The 20,968-nt window shown below is 52.7% G+C and overlaps 1 protein-coding gene across 2 annotated transcripts in view; it reads left to right on the top strand.

The window, feature by feature from the left end:
- The window catches only part of NTNG2 (netrin G2), a 73,995-nt gene that overhangs the window by 39,237 nt on the left and 13,790 nt on the right, over nucleotides 1–20,968 (top strand). For both annotated transcript variants that reach the window (XM_065928195.1, XM_065928196.1), the window contains exon 5: nucleotides 19,238–19,410. In XM_065928195.1, coding sequence (XP_065784267.1) covers nucleotides 19,238–19,410 — 173 coding nt within the window. The remainder of the gene's footprint in view (nucleotides 1–19,237; nucleotides 19,411–20,968) is intronic.

Raw genomic sequence — 20,968 nt, 5'->3', positions numbered from 1 at the left:
CAGTTGATGACAGAGTAACAAAAATGTGGTCTATACATACCGTGAATTAGTATTAAGCCTTGAAAAGGAAGGATATTCTGACACCTGCTACAACACGGATGAACCTTGTGGACCTTATGCAAGTGAAATAAACCAGACACAGAAGGACAGATACTTAGTGAGTCCACATGGAAGGCACCAGGAAAAAGCAAACTCTTAGAGACGGAAAATGGGATGAGGTTACCAGGGGCTGGGGGAAGGGGGGAATGGAGTTATTATTTAGAGGGTACAATGTTTCTCTTTGACGTGTTGTAAGCATTCCAGAGAAGTATTTTTTAAGGTAATTCCTCTTCTTTGTTAACTTAATTTTATTTTTGGCTCTGCCACGTGGCTTACAAGATCTTAATTCCCCAACCAAGGATTGCACCTGGGCCACTGCAGTGAAAGCTTGGAGTCTTAACCACTGGACCATCAGGGAATTCCCTGGAAAAGGATATTGATGGTAGTTGCACAATAATGTGAATGTACTTAATGTCACTGAGCTATACACTTGAAAACAGTAAGTTTTATATTACGTATAAGGCCCCCCCTGGCGGCTCAGTGGTAAAGAATCTCCCTGGCAGTGCAGAAGATGCAAGAGATGTGGGTTTGATCCCTGGGTTGGGATGATCCCCCGGAGGAGGAAATGGCAACCCACTCCCATATCCTTGCCTGGGATATCCCATGGCCAGAGGAGCCTGGCAGGCTATGGTCCATGGGGTCACAAAGAGTTGGACACGACTTAGCGACTAACACATGACATGTTATATGTATTTTAACACACACATACAAGAAGGAGGTGGATGACTTCTGTGTCAGACTGTCCAGGTGCAACGCCTGGCTCAGGGGTGACCCTGGGCAAGTTTCTCAGCCTGTCTGTGGCTCCTTTTCCACCTCCACAAAACGGAGATAATACCATGGGGTTTACATGAGATAAACCACAAAGAGGATCGGAGCCGTGGCTGGGCCATGGTGAGCATGCAGGAGGAGCTCTGGTCACCACTGCGTCGGTAAAGCCCCAGGACCCACGTTCTGGAGGTCCTTCTCGGGGCCCGTGCACTTTCAGGGGGGTGGGCTCTAAGGCCCGGTCTCCCAGAAGTACATGCTAAGTGCTGTCTGGGTGTGCGGTCGGCCCGGGGGAGGGCCCTAGTTTTTATTCCATTTCCAAGGGGGTCCATGATCCCAACATCTGGAGAGTCAGTTTCGTGTTTTACTTTCTATTTTTTCAACCCAGCATGTGTGTTCCAGCTCATTAGAGACAGAGATTTTGTGAGGTGTGGTTAACACCCTTTAACCAGATCTGTCAAGCCTCCTAAATCATCGCCTCCCACCAAAGACAGGACATGCGCAATACTGTTGTCTGCTGAGAAATGGGGTACAGGTAGGGCTGTGTGGAGGATTTCGGGGGGTCCACTGCCAAGTCTGGGAGGTGGACCCAGGGGGCATTCACGTGCCTTTGAGCTGCTCATCTACCAGGTGTGGCCCCGCCTCTCATGGGAGGGGCAGGAAGGGGGTCCTGGGTTTGGCTAGGGTCTCAGAAGATGTGGGGAGTGCTGCAGGTGAGTTAAGAATGGAGCCGCTAACAGTAAAACCTTCCAACAGCCCTGGGAGGCACCAACACCCCCCTTTCTCCTTCTGAGCGGGGAGGATTTCCTTCTGAGAGTTTCATCACCGTTGTAGCACTTCACTCATCAAATATCTTTTAAAAATAAGCCAGACCAGTGTTGGTCCTTTTTAAAATTTCTTTACTTATTTTTGGTTGCTCCAGGTTTTCACTGCTGCAAGCAAGCTTCCTCTAGTTGCAGAAAGCGGGAGTTACTCTTTGTTGCTGCTGCGTGCAGGCTTCTCTCTGCGGTGGCTTCTCTGGCTTCGGGGCACGGGCTCCAGGTACCCAGGCTTCAGTAGTCATAGCACGTGGGCTCAGCAGTGCACGGGCCTAGCTGTCCCAAGACATGTTGGATCTTCCTGGACCAGGGATCAAACCCGTGTCCCCTGTATCAGCAGTAGGATTCCCATCCACTGAGCCACCAGGGAAGTCTCCAACAAATATTTCTGGTGGGCACTTGTATTAATTTCCTAAGGCTGCCATCCCCAAGTATCACACGTCAGGTGTGCTTAAAACAATAGAAATGTATTGTCATGGAGTTCTAGAAGCTTGAAGTCTGAAATCAAGGTGTTGGCAGGGCCGTGCTCTCCCTGAAACCTGCTGGGGAGAGTCTGGCCCCTAACTGCGACGGGGAGCCAGCATCTTTGGCATCCCCTGCCTGTAGGTGGATCATCCCATCCTTTCTGTCTTCACGTGGGTGCCTTCTCTCTGCTCTTTTGTCTCCATAGAGTGTTCTTCATGTGTCTCCTCTTCTTAGAAGGACAGCAGTCAGATTGGGCTCATCCTACTCATCTTAGTTTATATCTTGATCACATCTGCAAAGACCCTGTTTCCATATCAGGTCACAGTCACAAACACCAGAGGTTAGAACTTCAATCTGTCTTTCTGGGGGACACAGTTCAGTCCATAGCAATGTGTATTATGTGTCCAGCACAGCCAGTCGCTTCGTATTAACAGCCCCACAGGGTTTACAGTCCTGTAGGGAATCAGAAATAAACAAAGGCAATGCTGAAACCACCACGGGTGACTCAGGTTGCTGGGAAGTTAGCAAACAGGGAAATACAGGAAAGGTGGCTGGGAGGACTGGCCTGGCGTCGGGGCTCAGGTGGTGGGGGATGCCCCCTGTGGAGGCAGGAAGAGCAGTTTTGGTAAATGGTCTCCTAAAACATCCGCCTGTCAAAGGGAATTTCAGTCGCTTCCAGTTTGGGGCAACTATGAATAGAGCTGCTTTGAACACTCGTGTGAAGGATTGGGAGTGAGCTTAAGCTTTCATTTCTTTTGAGTGAATCCCCAGGTGTGGGATGGTGGGTTCATATGATAAGTGTGTGTTTAACTAAGAAACTGTGGATCAGTTTTCCCGAGTGGCTGTCCCTGAAGAGGAAGACAGAGTTCTGTTTGCACCTGTTGCTGTGAGATGCCCCTGAGATCGGAGCCTCTGAACGCCCAAGTCTGAAGGGCAGGCAGCACTAGGCACCAGGAATCCTGGGCTTCACGATGGCTCCTGACACCACGGGAGCATGTAAGGCTCTGAGACAGAGGAGGAAGATGAGGGCTGACCGGGGATGGAGCCTGGGAAGCCAGACAGTGAAGGCAGGACGCGGAGAATGAGCAGCCACAGGGGGAGGAAATCTGGAAGGACAGTGCCCCAAGGCCCAGCAGGAGGAGTGGGTCCAGGGGGCAGGGGCGTCAGTGTCCAGAGTCACTGCGGGGTCTAGACAGAGGACAGGTAGGTGGGTCTGTGGACTTAGCAATAGAGAGATCAAAGGGGGCCTTGAAGGGGCAGATTTGGGGGAATCAGGGATGAGGGCCAGGTTGGCTGGATTCCAGGGTGAATGCAGAAAATTTGTAAAGAATGAGTGAGGAGTAGAAAAAAAAAGGCAATGCTGATAAGGCTTTCAAGGAATTTGATCCTGAGAGGGAGCAGGGAAATAGGGCAGGAGCTGATGGGGAGTCTGGGGGAAGGAGAAGATTCTTCCTGAAAAGGAGGGACCTTAGCACCCTGGGGTGCTGACGATGCAGAGAGGGGCAGCAGGGGGATGTGCTGGAGAAATCAGTCAGGTGGGGTGGAGGGGCTGGGAGGATGGTGGGGACTCTGCCACACGTGGAAGGAGAAGAGAACAGGGGCAGGCTGACAGACAGTAGTTAAGCCAGCAACCCCCCCCCACTTCTTACATTTCGAAGGATCCTATATCCTCATGGCAACCAAAAGCAGTCATCCTCCCGGCTCCGAGGTCTCTCTGAAATGAGTCAGTGGTGACCCATCTCGGTGTCAAAAAGAAGCCCGCATTTGAATTCAGACTCTTTCATTTGCTAGTTTATGGCCCGGGTCAAGTCTCTTCAATTTCCCTGGGCCTCAGTTTCCCCATCTGTGAAATGGGATCCTGCCGTTTTGAGAACGGTCTGAGAATTACAAGTCTTCAGCTCGAGACCCGATGATGCTCAGGAGACGGGCGCCCCTGTTATTCCTAAGGAGTCAGTACGTGGTCAGGGGAAGCAAACCCCCTTTCCACGGATGCCTCGCTCACGTGGAGGACCGGCTGCAGCCAAGATGAATCCCTGGATCTCTGCTCCTGTCCGGCTCTCTGCCCCGCCCCCTTCATGAGTCACTGGGTGTGCAGGAAAGAGAAACTTATTTTCATGTCAGAGGCACTAACCTTGGAAGAGTGTTAGTGCCAACAGCATCTCAGGGAGTGTGAAGGACCAGCCAGGTGCCTGTGCTCCGCCCCCAGCCTGGCGACCCGCAGGATCTATGTAGCTGTAACCGGGGCTAATGAGGCGTGGGCCGGACAGACAGGGCCGGGCAGGGGAAATCCGACTGGGGAAGAGGCAGGTCAGTTCCAGGCTAATTGCGAGGTCCTGTTCCGCTGCTGCCCTGGCTTGGCCGCCTCCCTACCCCTTAGCAGAGGGAGCCTGGGGTGGCGGGTGCATTTTGAAGGCTCGCTGGCACACCGCCCACATCAAGCACACTTCAGACTCACTGGTTCTCGCTTGTATGGACCCCTCCGTGCCGCACACACATGCAGCCCCACCTACACGCGGGAATCCACCTCCGCAAGCGTCAGTCACAAACACATCACACGCCCCACCGCCACCGTGCACCCCGGCTCGCGGAAGCCGACCCGGAGGACGGAGCTGGGGCGTTCTCAGCAGCCCAGGGTCATCAAGGAGCCTCGGCCGGCCTGCTCCAGCCTTGGGGCGTCTGGGGGGCCTCTTCCCCCATTTGCAGTTGCCTCCGTCCACTCTGGGGAAATGCCTACCTCTGGATTCCCTTTTTTTCCTTCATTGAAGCGTAGTTGATTTACAATGTTTTGCTGATTCTGGTGTATAGCAACACGGTTCAGTTAGACGTATGTATACATGTTTTGAGTGTATTCTTTTTCGTAATGGTTTCTTTAGAGTTTCTCATAGGATATTGAATGCGGTGCTCTGTGCTGTAGCTAGGAGCTTGTGGTTTATCCAGTCTGTATATAAAAGCGTACATCTGCTCACCCCGAGCTCCTACTGCGTCTTCCCCTAAGTCCCTCCCTTTTGGCAACACATCTGTTCCCTGTGCCTGAGAGCCTGGTTCTGTTTCATAGATAGGTTCATTTGGGTCATATTTTAGATTCCACATATAAGTGGTTTCATCTGGTATTTGTCTTTTCTCTTTCTGACTTACTTAGGGTGATCATCTCCAGGTCCATCCATCCTGAAAATGGCGTGATTTCGTCCCTTTTCTCTCTGACTAGTATTCCACTGTGAACGTACACCACATCTCCTTGGTCCATTCCTCCGTCGACTGATGTTTAGGTTGTCTCCATGTCTTGGCTACTGTAAACAGTGCATGTATCTTTTTGAATTACAGTTTCATCTGGGTATATGCCCAGGAGTGGGATTGCTAGATCATATGGTAGCTCTATTTTTAGTTTTCTAAGGACCCTTCATACTGTTTTCCATAGTGACTACACCAACTTACATCCCCCCCAACAATGTAGGAGGGATCCCTTTTCTCCACACCCTCTCCAGCATTTGTTATTTAGAGACTTCTTGACGACGGCCATTCTGACCAGTGTGACCACCTCTGGATTCCTACCCAGCCCCCCCATCCCAGTCCGTCAGCCTGAGCATTTCCTACGTGGACCCATCACCACCCCTGCCCCCAGAGAGGGACATACACTCCATCAGGATCTTGCTTGGGGAGATGACTGGCCCGCCCCCTTCCACGCAGAGGTTATCTCCAAACCCAAACCCGGTCACGTCACTTCCCTGCACAGTACCCTTCAGTACTTTCCCGTTGACCTTAGAAACTCCGTTCTCATGGACCACAGACCCTTCCTCCCACCTCCCTGGGCGTGCTGGGCTCTGCATTCTGGCAGATCAGCCCCCTGCCCGGAGCTGGGTCCCTCTGACTTGCCGCTGAGCTGTTCCTTCTTCCTGGGACACAACCTGCCCACCCGCACCCCTGCTGTCTGGCAAACTCCTCATTCCTCAGGGTTTGGCTTGGAGAGCACCTCTCTGGGGCCCCCAGAGTCTGGGATCCAGATGGCCATCCTCTCCGCCCCCTTCTCGGGCCTCCTAGGAGCGCAGCAGTCCCGCTGCACTGTCCCGGCTGCAGCCGGGCAGCCACACACACCCAGCAGCGTCCCCTTCCCCACCCCGAGCCCTGAGCTCCGTGAGAACAGGGTCTGGGTCCGTGTTCTCCACCTGTGAGACTGTAAGGCCAGCACCGAGAACCTGAGAGGCAGGCTGTGTATTTGGGGAATTCATTCATGAACGAGTGAACTTATTTACACGAACAAATGGGCCTTACCATCAGGAATTCTTTCAGAGAAGGGAGCATCTGGAATCTGGGAACCAGGAGGCGGGGTGACACAACCAATGGGTCTGTTGACTCCCACCCCGTCCCTCTAGCCCCCCTGCCTCTACCGGCACACCCAGCACGCCTCCTGTTTCCCCTCCCTGCTCCCCCAGCACCCCCTCCCCACCAGGTCTGGCCCTTCCCTCCAGGGTGCTGGATTCTCCCAGAGGCAAAGAGATGATGTTGCTTTAGTCCACCAGCCCGGTCACACACACACACCGTGTCTCCCCCAAGCCACACGCCCGAGTCCCCCCAGCACCATTCTCTCAGCTTCCTGCTGGCCGAGGAGCTGCCTCTGGCCTTATAACGGGTAATAGGATTTACCAGTAGACTGGAGGAGGTGATGTCCGTTAAAGCGCTTAATACAAAAGGGCTTCGCACAGAAGCCCAAATCTGATTTGGCCAATAAACTCGATTGCCAGCCCGACCGCGTTCCAGGAGACCCAGCAGCCGGCATTTATCCACGTCACCCTGAGAGCGCCGGGCCATGCCGGGCAGCCGAGGTCTCGCACGCCCGCGCCCTGCGGCTCGGCGCTCAGTCTCCGCTCTTCTCGGGGTCTCAGGCCCTGACTTGCACTTTTTGACCCAGATGGCTCAAGCTCTCCGGCACCTAGGAGCCCTCTTCCCGAGAATACCCTAGTCCTGCCCCCACTCCACAAATTCTCTATGAGTCCAGTATCCCTTACCAGGGATCCCCAGCTATCCTCATCACTCGTCACCTCTTGTATTTTATATTTTGGCCGTCACGCTGTTTGGCTTGTGGGATCTTAGTTCCCTGACCAGGAGTTGAACCCAGGCCCTCAAGAGTGAGAGCATGGAATTGTAAGCACTGGACTGCCAGGAAACTCCCTATTTTATTTCTTGGCCGCACTGTGCAGTATGTGGGGTCTTAGTTCCCCCCACTAGGGATCCAGCTCTCACCCCCTGCATTGGAAGCCTGGAGGCTTAACCGCTGGGCCAGCAGGGAAGCTCCCCCTCATCCCCTCTTGATCCATCCTCTCCGGGCATTTCTCCTGACCAGGCATTTCTCTTGCTTTCTTCATGCATGCCAGTCTCTCCCTGCTGGTGTGTACCAGCCAAGAACACAGTCGCTCGCTTAACCCCCTAAAGGTCTGACACCCCCAGGCCACAGCGATCCATCACAAGTGGACTCGGACCCTGGGGCGAGTCAATGAGAATGGTCACATACAAAAGGGACACTTCAAAGAATGGCCGTTAACCAGCATTGACCCTGAGATCCAGCCGTTGGCCTTGGCCGCCTGCTGCCTGGGAGGGACAGCCCCTGGGCCACCTCTCTCATGAGCCCCCAGCCCCCTCCCATGGGCTCCCATTGCTCCTTGGGGTCCAGGCCCCCAAGCCCAGATGCGTGAGCCCTTCCACGAGGGGCGTGCCCTCCTCGGGGTCAGCCTTCTCCCTCACGTGCCCACCCTCACCTGCTAACATCTCCAGGCCAGCGGAGGCGTGGGTTTGCTTCCCTGCACACCCAGCAGCCCACTGAAATCTTTCTCCCCAAACAAAAGAACAGTCTTTCCCCAGAGATAAATGCTCTCTCTGGCAGGAGAAACGGGAAGACACTGCTGGTGGCTTTAAAATAGAAGTTTGTTTCTAGCAACTCTAGCCTTCAAGGTGTCAGAAATACGCCCATCCTTCCCCAGAAGGCTCCATATGTAATGACGTTTGAACAAGTGGTAAAAGAGGTGGGGGAGGTGCCAGGCAGAGGGGAGCGATTACCAAGCACCCCCCGGGGTCCTGGGTTCTCCTGTGCACCCCCCACCTAGGCAAGGCACACCTGGGAATACCCTGAAATCCTGGCAGGGTTGATGGTTGAGGGGGCCAGCCACACCCCTCCTCCCCTCCCAGTTCCAAGCACCCAGATCTCTTGTTCACCCAAACTCACCGCTTCCCCCTCTTTCCCCCAGAAACCAATGACATCACTCTTTCCGGTCTTTCCGGCAGCCAGGAGTTGACCTACATTCCTCCGCCCTCCTGTCTGGGAGGCTCTCCAAACCCCCGGCTTCTCTCACCCTGAGAAGGGGAGGGCCCAGCTCACGATTTTCGTGGAGCCCCGGTGCCAGGCCCGCGTCCAGATGGCGCTCCCGCCAGCAGCTCCCGGGCACTGCCCGCCCCTCCCCGCGGGGCAGGGCGCGCTGGCACCTGGCACGGGCTGGCGCCCCTGCCGTCCTGACGAGAGCTTCGTGCTTCGAGCGGCTGTCAGGCCCCCAGCCGGGCCCAGCGGGGAGACGGGATGGGGTGAAGTCCGCGTGTCAGTCTCCTCCTGGCAGGAGCAGGGCACGCTTCCCCGAGAACGTGGATTGTCTGTGCTGGCCTGCTCCAGGAGCTGAGGCCCAAGCCCGCCTCCAGTCCCTCCTGGCCCTCCCCTGGGGCTCGTTAGGGACTCATCAGCTGGAGAACAAGAGAGGACTTAGCGGTTTAGGGGGGGAGGCAGCTGTGCCCGCCTCTCTGGAGGGCAGCTGGACCAGCTTCCAGTGGGGGGGTGGGCAGGGACACCCCGGGCCAGGCCTTGAAAGGGATCGGGGGTCGGGCGGAGGGCCGTGGCTCATCCTGAGGGTGAGCAGGGTGGCAGGTGGGGCTGCCGGATGAATGCAGGCTGCGGGGCCAAACCCGAATTTCAGATAAGCCACGAGTATTAATGGCGTCTTTAGTACAAGCACGTCCCAAGTATTTCATGGGACGTGCGGGCAAAGCTTGTTTGATTGCTCTTGCTTTATTGAACTTCAAAGGTACTGTGTTTTTCAGGAACTGAAGGTTCTTGGCAGCCCTGCATCGAGCAAGTCAGTTGGTGCTGGTTTTCCGACAGCGTTTTCAGGGCTTCCCTGACAGCTCAGTTGGTAAAGAATCCACCTGCGATGCAGGAGACCCCGGTTCGATTCCTGGATCGGGAAGATCCCCTGGAGAAGGGATAGGCTAGCCACTCCAGCATACTTGGGCTTTGCTTGTGGTTCAGCTGGTGAAGCATCTGCCTGCAGTGTGGGAGACCTGGGTTCGATCCCTGGGTTGGGAAGATCCCCCGGAGAAGGGAGAGACTACCCACTCCAGTATTCTCTGGCCTGGAGAATTCCACGGAGAAGTCCACGGGGTCGCAGAGTCGGACACAACTGAACTACTTTCATTTACTCGCTTCAGATGCTCTGTGTCATGGTTTGGTATTTCTTGTGCTCTTTCAAACTTTTATTATTATTACATTTGTTGTGGTGATCATTGGTCTGCATTTTACTACTGTGACTCGCCAAAGGCTCAGATGAGGGCTAGCATTTTTCAAAATGCAGTATTTCTTTAGTTAAAATCTGTACATTTTTTAGACGTAATGCTGTTGCACACTTACACTACAGTGTAGTGTGAAGATTAACTCTTTCGCGGGCACTCTGGGTCTTCTCTGCTGTGCACGGGCTTTCTCTGGGTGTGGTGAGCGGGGACTACTCTTCGTTGCGATGTGGGGTCTTCTCTTGTTGCAGAGCAGTTCCTTCAGAAAGCTGTTCTCTAAGTCTTCAGGTAGTTGCAGCTCTCAGGCTTAGCCGCCCCTAGGCTCGTGGGATCTTCCCAGACCTGCGATCAGACCTATGTCCCCACATTGGCAGGTGGGCTTCCAGGCACTGGACCACCAGGGAAGTCCCTGACATAACGTTTATATTCTTTGAGAAACCAAGAAATTCGTGTCACTCCCTTTATTGCTGTGTTTGCTTCACTGGTCTGGAACTGAACCCGTGGTATCTCTGAGACCTGCCTGTGCCTATACTTGAAAATTATTTCCTGTTTACCTGAAGTTCAAATTTAACCAGGGATTCTATGTTTTTATTCGCTAAATCTGGCAACCGTAGTGACAGAAGGCCCTTCAGGGAAGCGACTCTAAGACACTGGGTGTGGCCCCCTGGTGGGGGCCCCCAGGGACCCGGAGAACAAGTCAGCTGATGGGGGGCATTTCTGCTGGCTGCCAAGAGGGGCTCTAGGGTGAGGTGTTGGCAGGCCAACTCAGGTGAGGGGAGCTCTCCCGTGGGGCTGGGCAGATACGGACAGGCTGTTCCTAGGAATCCACAGACTCCCACCGATGTCACTTGTGGACCATTACAAGGGGAACGCGGCTGGCGTATATGGAAGGCTGGCTGTGTGCCCGACCCGGTGCTGAGCACTGCCCCCGTGCCAGCCCATCCTCATCCTCTCAGTTGCCCGGCCCCGTGGAAGCTGTCAACTCCCCAGTTTTACCAGGAGACTAAGACCCTGAGGCTGGCCACTCGCCCCCACACTGCTCCGCCGAGACGCCACCTGGCCTTCCGTGACAGGTGTGCAAAGAGCTTCTGCGCAGCATCTTCTCCCTCCCGTCCTTTCTTCCTTCCGTCACTCAGCCCCTCTTGATTAGGGCCCGCTCTGCCAGATAGCACGACAGTATGTTAGGCACGCATGAACAACTGAATAGTAAAGTTGAAAAGCTAAGGTGTAACTCAGCTCTTCCATTTGGAACTGGAAGGTCTGAGGCCGGGAGAAGTGACTTGCTCAAGGTCACCTGGGCAAAACCTGAGCAGAGAATCAGCTTGGCGCTCTGGCTGCTGACTCAGCATCTCTGCCCCCTCCCCCATCCCCTTTCTTACCAAGTCACTTCCACTGCTGTCCACAGGGTCAAAGCCCTGGCATTCTGTGATGGGGCGGGCAGCAGATCCTGATGGGCTTGGGCAGGGGGGTGGGGGGTGGAGAGGGGGACTGCTGGCCGGGGGCAGGTCCCGTGGGCTGGCCGGCCTTGCCCTGTCCCTTTTGTTCATTATTAAATAATGCTTCCTGATGGATGAGCCGAAAAGTGCTGTGTAGTGGGCTCAGGTGGCTCAGGTGATGGTTTTCTGGTGAGACTGATGGTTCTCAAAGGTCAAATTCAGAAAGCAATTCCTTGGGAAAATTGATCCCAGGGATGCAGGAGAAGTGTCTGGACCAGAGGTGCAGCCGGGAGCCTGGACCACCTGCCTCGGTCTAGATGCAGGCAGCAGCTGGTGTTGGGACGGGAGGCGGGAAAGGGAGTTTCTTTCTCCTGTGTTTCCTTGGCCAAAGTTGGGCCTCAGAATTGGTGATGGGCTTGGGAGGATCAGCCCAGCAGCCCTCCCCCCCGGCCTTCATCATCCAGGTGGAATCTAGGTAAGGGGAGTGCCGAGAGACGCATGGAGTGGAGTGGTGATGAAACCCGAGCATTGCACCCAACAGTTCTGCGTTCACATCCAGCCTCTTCCACCCAGAGGCCTGGGGTGACTCGTGGCACTTGACCTACCGCAGTCTTACTTCCTCACCTGTAGAGTGGGAAGAATGATGCCTTCTGGGTTTTCACAGGGATTCAGTTAATAACGCAAGATTTTTCTCCCATTCTGGATGTTCTTTCACTTTTCTGATGGCTTCCCCCTGAAACACAAAAGTATGCAATTTTGATGAAGTCCAGTGTCTCTATTTTTTCTTCTGTGGCTTGTACTTTCAGTGTCACGTGTAAGAAACCATTGCTTAATCCAACGTCGCAAAGGGTTAGCCCTGTTTCTTTCTCAGAGTTATCTAATTTTAGCTCTTACATCTAGGTCTTTGATCAGTTGTCTTTTGTTGATGGCATGAGGTTGAGTTCTAATATCAGTCTTTTACATAAGGATATCTCACATGATTTGTTTACATACTAATTTTTTTAAATGAATATGCTTTTAAACGTTGGCCTCACTTAGGAAATAATGTTCTGAGATTCCAAGGTTTGGTGAATTTGTCCCTTAAAAAATTACTGTGTAATCAAAGTGAAAGTCACTCAGTCGTGTCGGACTCTTCGCGACCCCATGGACTATACAGACCATGGAATTCTCTAGGCCAGAATACTGGACTGGATAGCCATTCCCTTCTCCAGGGGATCTTTCTGACCCAGGGATCGAACCCAGGTCTACCCCATTGCAGGCGGATTCTTTACCAACTGAGGCACAAGGGAAGCCCAAGAATACTGGAGTGGGTAACCTACCCTTTCTCTAGGGGATCTTCCTGACCCAGGAATCGAACCAGGGTCTCCTGCATTGCACGTGGATTCTTTACCAACTGAGCCATCAGGGGAGAATCCCAATGAAGCCTAAGACTATATAGTCCATGGAATTCTCCAGGCCAGAATACTGGAGTGGGTAGCCTTTCCTTTCTCCCGGGGATCTTCCCAACCCAGGGATCAAACCCAGGTCTCCCACATTGCAGGCAGATTCTTTACCAGCTGAGCTATCAGGGAAGCCATATATTCAAAGCTAAACAAAAACTATTAAACTGTTCTGCAGTTCATACTCACATCTCTCCCAGCCATCTCACTCACGGGCTCCACTTTGGGAGATGACGCTGATCACGATGAACACTGGGACAAGGGAGAGTGTAGCAAGGGCTGATAGAGGCGGGATCATGAAAGGCCTGCCTGCAGAAGTGGCATTGGGCCTTGAACTTGGCACTGTTGTTAGGTGTTAGCATTAGGAGAAAGGAGCGGAGCCTGGCAGCACATCCAGCGGAGGGAACAGCATGTGCAGAGGTCCAGAGGAAAGCAGGATCTGAACCGTGGGGGACAGAGACGTGGAGAGACATAGAGGGACACAGAGAGAACCAGAAAGGTGAAGCCCCCCGCCCCCCACTCACACACAGGCAGCATCACCCCGTCTGAGAAGCAGCTCCATTGACTGGGTTCTGTTTCTGTGCCAGTCCTGGTGGACCTTCCCCCACGCCGTGTGGGCTCCTCCTGGCAGCCCTGCCCAGCATGGAACTTCCCTCCATACTCATTCCAGGGCTCAACCAGGAGGCAGAGAAGCCAAGACACCCTCTGGGAGATGAAGATGGTGGGAGGGGATGGCCAGCGTGGGGCGGGGCAGAGCTGGGTCAGGGAGAATTGTCTGGATTTGGATCTGGAGTGGCCTTTAAACTGCATGACCTTGGACAGGCTTCTCCCCACCTGCACCCCTCACCCCTGCCAGACCTGTCCAGCTCTCACATTCCGTGACTGTCGTCTATCATCATTACAATACACTTCTCAGATTCAGCTGCCCTTTAACAAATTTTTAACAAGCCAAGGTCAGTGTGATCACCCAAAGTTAAGATGGCAATCTTTTCTTTCTGTAGCTGATATCCAAAAATATCTGATCTTCGGGCCAGAGGCATGGTGTACATTCCTGCTTCCACACAGCTGGGGTGTTCCTCTCCAGCTAGCTCCGTGGGACGTTAAATAGGAATTCAGATGAAAAAAATTAAAACCTTCCGAGGTCAAGTATGTTTTGCCAGCAAACTTTAGTTAGACAAAGTCAGCAGGTTTCTTTCCTGCAGGACTTGTCAGAGCCTTTGATGTGCTAATGTACACTAGGGCTCTGGGTGAAAAAGCGAAAGCGTTAGTCACTCAGTCGTTTCCAACTCTTTGTGACCCCATAGACTGTAACCCTCCAGGTTCCTCCATCCATGGGGTTTCCCAGGCAAGAATATAGGAGTAGGTATCCATTTCCTCCAACAGGAGAACTTCCCAACCCATGGATCAAACCCGGGTCTCTTACATTGCAGGCAGAACAAATTCTTTACTGTCTGAGCCACCAGGAAAGCCTGGGTGGACGGGCCGATCAGGGAGCCGGGTAGGACAGTGTTAGGAGAGCATCATGTGTGTTGACCAATAAGATTCAAACACAGAATCTTTCTTTGCCATGGACCGTCTTTGGGTCTAATGTTTCTAGGAAGAAGGGTCCCCGGTGCCAACTGGGGCCTGCCCAACCCTCTCTGTGCGTTTTCCAGCAACGGGCATACAGTAGGCCCACGGTACGTGTGTGGTAGTAGACTGGAGCTCCAGAGAAACAGGGAACAGCCTTTCTCAAGCTCCGTTCATTTCAGCTTTGTGCTGCAGGCAAACTGACCGGGCCAGGGTGCAAGGAAGATGAAGTTAAAACAGCATAGACTTTAGCACCAGCTGATGCATCGGAATTCTAGTCCAGCGAACTCAGCGGACATCTGTGGACCCGGGAATTGAGAGTCATGAGCATCGCATGTAACATGGAGCGATGGCTTCCCAAACAGGACCCAATAGACCTGCTTCTCCTCCTGAGAGGAAATACCTGTGTGAGCTCAGGAACCAGCCTGGCCTAATTTCAGGTTTTCAAATATCATCTGTTTTCTGCTTACCAAAGTAACACCTGCTCACTGTGGAGGATGTAGGAAACATGCAAAGTGACAAAGAAGGAAATAGAAATCATTTACAATCCCATCCCCTCCCTCCCTAGACAACCACAGGAGTACCGAGATGTATTGTCTGCTGGTGTTTCAGGTGTGAACTTACACACGATCAGAAGCTGATTATAGTCTGATGCGTCTGTGCATGCTAAGTTGCTTCAGTCATGTCCAATTCTTTGTGACCCTAGGGACCATAGCCCACCAGGCTCCTCTGTCCATGGGGTTCTCCAGGCAAAAATACTGGAGTGGGTTGCTGTGCCCTCCTCCAGGGGATCTTCCCAACCCAGGAACCATACCCAAGTCTCTTAGTCTTCTGCATTGGCAAGTGGATTCTTTACCACTGATGTCACCTGGGAAGTCCATAGTCTGACAATAATCTGCTTGGGCCCCCATAATGGAGTGTGGGGCTTTAACTACAAGCATTTATTTATTGGAGGTTAGAAGTCCAGTATCAAGATGCCGGCAGGGTCAGTTTCTGGTGAGATTCCTCTTCCTGGCTTGCATTTGGTTGTCTTATCTCTGTGTTCTCGCGTGCCCTTTTATAAGGGCACTGACACTATGCGATTAGGGCCCCACCCTTCTGGCCTCATTTAATTTTAATTTCCCCTCAAAGAACTCTGTCTCCAAATACAGTTGAATTGAGTGTTAGGGTTTCAATACATGGATTTCAGACTGACACAATTCAGTCCATAGCTCTATAATACATACCATTTGGTGTCCTACTTTTTTACAATCCATATTCTAACCTATATTCACCTGTTGGACTCCAGAGCTGGATATCTCTGAGTTCCAGTCCCAGTCAGCTTTGGGCAGCCCTGTGACTCTGGGCAAGATGCTTAATATCGCTGAGCCTCCATTTCCTCGTCTTTAAAGTGAGGGGGATGGTAATACCAGCTCTGGTAGCCATTCAGAGGTCAAATGAGATTCCCATTGGCACACAGCAAACGCTCACTAATTTTGGTCTTTTCTTTTGTGTTAGGAACATTCCCCAGGGCTTGAAATAGCCTCTGACAACAAAATGTTTAGTCGCTAAATCATGTCTGGCTCTTGAGACCTCATGAACTATAGCCCTCCAGGCTCCTCTGTTCATGGGATTTCCCAGGCAAGAATACTGGAGTGGGTTGCCATTTCCTTCTCCAAGGGATCTTCCCAACCCGGGGACCAAACCGCATCTCCTGTGTCTCTTGCATTGCAGGCAGATTCTTTCTTGCTGAGACACAGGGAAGAGATATTTAATGGCTTTATAATACCCCATAGCATGATTGTGTCTAATTTCCATAACCATCCTGCAAGATGACCAGATGGCAGAGAGAAGTTACAAGAAGGAAGGTGAGGACTTCCCTGGTGGTCCAGTGGTTAAGACTCTGAGCTTCCGCTGGCAGCAGAGTGTACAAGTTCAATCCCTGGTCCAGGGAACTAAGATTCGTCATGCTATGCAGCCCAAAAAAGAAAAAGTTCTTGAGCTGAATAAAAATGAAAATGCAACATATCAACAGTAAATTATTTTTAAGAAATTACAGAAGGCGGCCCTGAGACTTCTGAAGCCAGCAGGCATCAGGTTAACTCAGAGCTGCAGGGCTGCTGGAAACCCTGCAAGCAGCTCCCCGCGTTCGGGATCCTTGCCCTGGAAGGGCAGCCTCACAGCGGTGCTCCAGTCAGATGGAGACGAGGAGGTCAGGAGCGGGTGGGCACAGTGAGAGCCAGGATGAAGGGTCTGCAGGACAGATTCATGAGGCGGGAAGACGCAGGAAGTTAAATATTCATCCTGTGGATAAGCAGAGGCTCAGGGGGGACGCTCCGTCCAGGAGGAGCATCACTGAGTGGGAGGTGCAGTGTGAAGAGAAGGGGGAATTGTGAGCCGAAGAAGTGCTGGGTGAGCTTTCAGGAAACAGTCTTGGAGACGCTGGGAGCCAGTGGTGGGGAATGTTGCCCACGTTGGGCATCGCTGGTGGGACGCAGGTGCCTCCATCCTTGTCCAGAACGCTGCCCGCTTCTGCCAGCCAGGCACGACTTCCTCCCTCCGCCCCCCACCCCACCGTGCCCCGGCTCTGGTCTCCCAGACAAAGCATCCTCCATGGAGCAGCCACGATGACATGTAAAATACGAACCAGAGCAGGACACCTCTGACCTTCCCGGGGCTTCCAGGACAGAATCCAGCCTCCGTGTCCAGTCTGGCCTCCTCCTGCCCTCTCTTCTCATCCCATCTCAGACCTCATCGGTTGAGCTCTTCTTGGCCCAGGGGTGTCTTCCCTCATTCTCGTCTCCTCCAGAAGGTTCTCCCCCCTTTGCCTGGGTTACTCTTGGTGCTGTTGCAGGTCTCAGATTTAAATTGTTCTTCCTGGAAGCCTATCCTGCTCCCCGCTCAGACTGAGACCCCACCATCCCCTCTCCTTTCCAGAGCACGTGGGCACCGGTGACCACTGACATTGATGTTATAATTTAAAAGATTGGCGTGATTATTATTTTAAGATTAAGTCTTTGTGGAGTTTTAGGTTTTAGGTTTACAGAAAATTGAGTGGATTGCACAGAGGGCTCCTAATACCTAGGTTATTCACATCTTGCTTTCCTGTGATCCCTTTGTTACAGTTGATGAACCTTTACTGATACGTCATCATCAACTCAAGTCCACAGTTGACGTTAGGGCTCTATCTTGATGCTCTCTGGGTTCTGAGGGTTTTGACAAATGCATAACGTGATGGGTCCAACATGACAGTGTCATACTGATCACTCCACTGTCCTTAAAATCCCTTGGGCTCCACCTGTTAATCAGCCCCTCCCCCTCCCCCACCACTGACTTTTTTTTTCCTTGTCTCCCTGCTGGATGCTAGGCTCCAGCAGAACAAGGACCCCATCTGTTTTATCAACCATTGTACTTGCCATTCCCAGCTCAGAGTCTGGCACATAACAGGTGCCCTATAAATATTTGTCTTTGCTTATTTTAATAAAAAGAAAATTCTACCAAACACATTATTCTGCTTTTTACAAATATTGACAATATATCTTGGAACTCCTCCCATATCAGAATGTAGAGCACTCTCTATCTCTAACTTTTATTACAGAGGTTTTCCAACATGCATACAAAAATAGAATCTACTGTAATGAACTGCCACATACCTGTCACCCAACTTCAGCAATTAACTCATAGCCTTTCTCATTTTGTCTGCATTTCTCCCCAGGTTCTCCCTTCCTGTCTTATTCTGAAGCAGATCCCAGACATCAGATCATTTTATCTGTAAATATTTGTGTGTCTCTCGAGAGAAGGACTTTTAAAAACATAATCACAATGCCATCACTGCACTTAATAAACATTAATTTAATATTGGGCTTCCCTGGTGGCTCAGACGGTAAAGAATCCACCTGCAATGCAGGAGACCCAGGTTTGATCCCTGGGTCAAGAAGATCCCCTGGAGAGGGGAATGGCTACCCACTCTGATATTCTTGCCTGGAAAATCCCGTGGACAGAGGAACCTGGTGGGCTACAGTCCATGGTGTCACAGAGTCAGACACGACTGAGCAACTAACACACACACAATTTAATGTCACCAAATGTAGGCAGTGTTCAAACTGTCTCACAAATATGCTTTGTTTATCTGAGTTTAGGGGTTGTTTGAACCAAGGCCCAGATGAAGTCGTCCTTCCCTTGGTTGCTTTGCCCTTGAGGTTTTTCTTAATCTGAGTTCCTCCTTCCTCTGTATCAAGTTTTGCCCCCCTTGCAATTCATCGGTCCTAGAAGCTATGTCATCACTTCTGGATTTTGCTGACTGCATTCCCCCCTGGTGTTGTTTAGTATGTTTCTCTATTCTCTGTATTCCATATGAATTCATAGCTAATCCAGAACCTGCTCCAGAGCGCTGATCAGATTCAAGTTCGATTTGTCTTGACGAGATTGCTTCAGGATGGGCTGTATCCTTCCACTGGGAAGTTTTTCTCTGGACATCTCTGTTGGCACTCTGTGCCCACAGCCATCCATTCAGTACGGAATGCTGCATGACGGCTTCCTAATTCTATCTTTCCTTCTTCAATTAGCAGCTGGACTGTTTCTATAAAAAGAAACATCCCCTCATCAACTGTTGGTTACCTGGAGGTATGCTTTATATAGGACACGAAGACAAATGCTTATTCTTTCCCTTTATTTACTGGTTTCAGAATGATGAGTTGCCTATAAATATTTGAATGAACGAATGAATAATACATGTGTGGATGAATTGACAGGGGTTTGGGAATCAGGGCTTCTTTCTGCCCTCAAGGGCACGGGTGTGGGCCACAGCCAAGAGCAGGGGTGCCACCTGGGGCCAGGGCCAGGTCCATGCAACCAGGGGCAGGTAACTCTTGCTACCTGTTAACCACCACAGTGATGCAAAGCTGCGTTACTAAAATGCAGCATCTGGGGCCACCCCGTGAGAGGCAGGAGCCAGGGGCGCCTCTTTCTGGGAGGACTCAGGGGTGTGTCGGGGGTACACACCCTGTCTCGGCAGGTCGGGCGGGTGGCCTCAGGGTCCCCTCCCGGCCCCGCTGACACCCTCCCAGCCCTTCGGGGGCCGGGGCGGCCGCCGACCCGCTCGCTGACGCCTCGCCCCTCCATGTTCCCTCAGGTGCAAGTGCAACCTGCACGCCAGCCTGTGCTCCGTGCGCGACGGCAGCCTGCAGTGTGAGTGTGAGCACAACACCACGGGCCCCGACTGCGGCAAGTGCAAGAGGAGCTTCCGCACGCGGTCCTGGCGCGCCGGCTCCTACCTGCCACTGCCGCACGGCTCCCCCAACGCGTGTGCGTACGCAGGCTGGCCCCCGCACCCGGCAGCCCCCGCCCCTCCCCACCTCAGACCCCCTAGGCCGAGGGCTCCCCCGACCTTCAGCCGCAGGAGCTGTGGATCTCATCACAAACACGCATGCACACACACTTGCACAAAGATGCGCACACAAACATGCATGCGTGCACAGACACATGTGCAAACACATGCGCACATTCGCACAAAGGTGTGCACACAAATATGCACATGTGTACACACGTGTGAGCACACATTTGCGCAAAGATTTGCACACACAAACGTGCATGTGTGCATGCATAGACACACATGTGAACATGCACACACTTGCACAAAGGTGTGTGCATAAACATGCGTGCACAGACGTGTGAATGCATGCACACAAAGATTTGCAGACACAAACATGCACACGTGCATGCACAGACACGTGTGTGAACATGTGCATATACTGACACAAAGATGTGCACATATGAACATGCACACACGTGCACAGACTCACATGAACACACACAAATGTGTGCACATACAAACATACATGCACGCACACACATGAACACACACACAAACATGCACACATGCATGCACAGATACTCACACAAAGGTGTGCATACAGACATGCATGCACTGACATGCATTTGTGATCACATTCATACACACTTGCACACACAGGTACACTCTTTTTAACCAAGCTCCTAAGTGCCAGGCCTTGTCATCAAGGCCCTCTAGCATGCCTGCATCCTGCCAGGAACCTGAGATGAGCTGACTCAGCATCCTTCTCACTGACATTCCCCTTTGTGACCCCCAGGCAGGAGAGAAGGCCCACGGGGAGTCAGGGAGGGGTGGGCGGGGACCCCTCCCTCCAGGCTGACCGTGAGGAGCAGCACCATCCCTTGTAAATGTCCCAGTGTTTACGGGACACTTACAGGTGCCGCACGGCACCAGATGCTACCGAGTCCCCCCTCAGCCCTCCGGGTGGCCCCTGGAAGTCGGTCTCCTGTTATCCCATTTTACAGAGGGGTCCCCGAAGCCCTGGCCATGCTGTCTGCACGGTCCACTCCTCTCTTGACTCAGTTCCAGAGTCCATCCTCAGGGTGTGCCCTCACACACCTGCCTCGTGAACACACTTTCCCCCTGTCATCAGCCCCCAGCACAGTCCCTGGGTGTCTCCTTGAAATTGAGTCCCAGGGAGCCCCCAGCTGTTGTGGGTAAGGGCCCAAGCTGGTCCAGGGTGGGCTCTCCCCAGCCAACCCCCCACCCCCCACCCAGTCGCTTGCTGACACCCAGCCAGTGCTTTGACAAGGAGGCTGCACCAGGTACTTTACGTACAGCTTCTCTGCCCTCTGATTACCCCTCAGATGGTATTTTCATTATGATCCCACTCTCCAGATGAGCAAACTGAGGCCCAGCGACCCTCGCCCTCTGAGTTAGCAGCAAGTTAAGCGCCAGCACTGGAGCCAGTTCCTAAGCCAGGCAGGGCTGCCGGGACTACTCGGCCCGCCCCTCCTGGGCACACTCTCTGGAGCCCATCCACTGGCACCCCGCAACCGAGCGGTGAAAGCT

Source organism: Muntiacus reevesi, chromosome 3 (genome assembly GCF_963930625.1).
Source record: "Muntiacus reevesi chromosome 3, mMunRee1.1, whole genome shotgun sequence".
NCBI classification, from domain to species: Eukaryota; Metazoa; Chordata; class Mammalia; order Artiodactyla; family Cervidae; genus Muntiacus; species Muntiacus reevesi.
The sequence above is the reverse complement of the archived record's forward strand: the minus strand, read 5'-3'. Positions and strand labels throughout refer to the sequence as shown.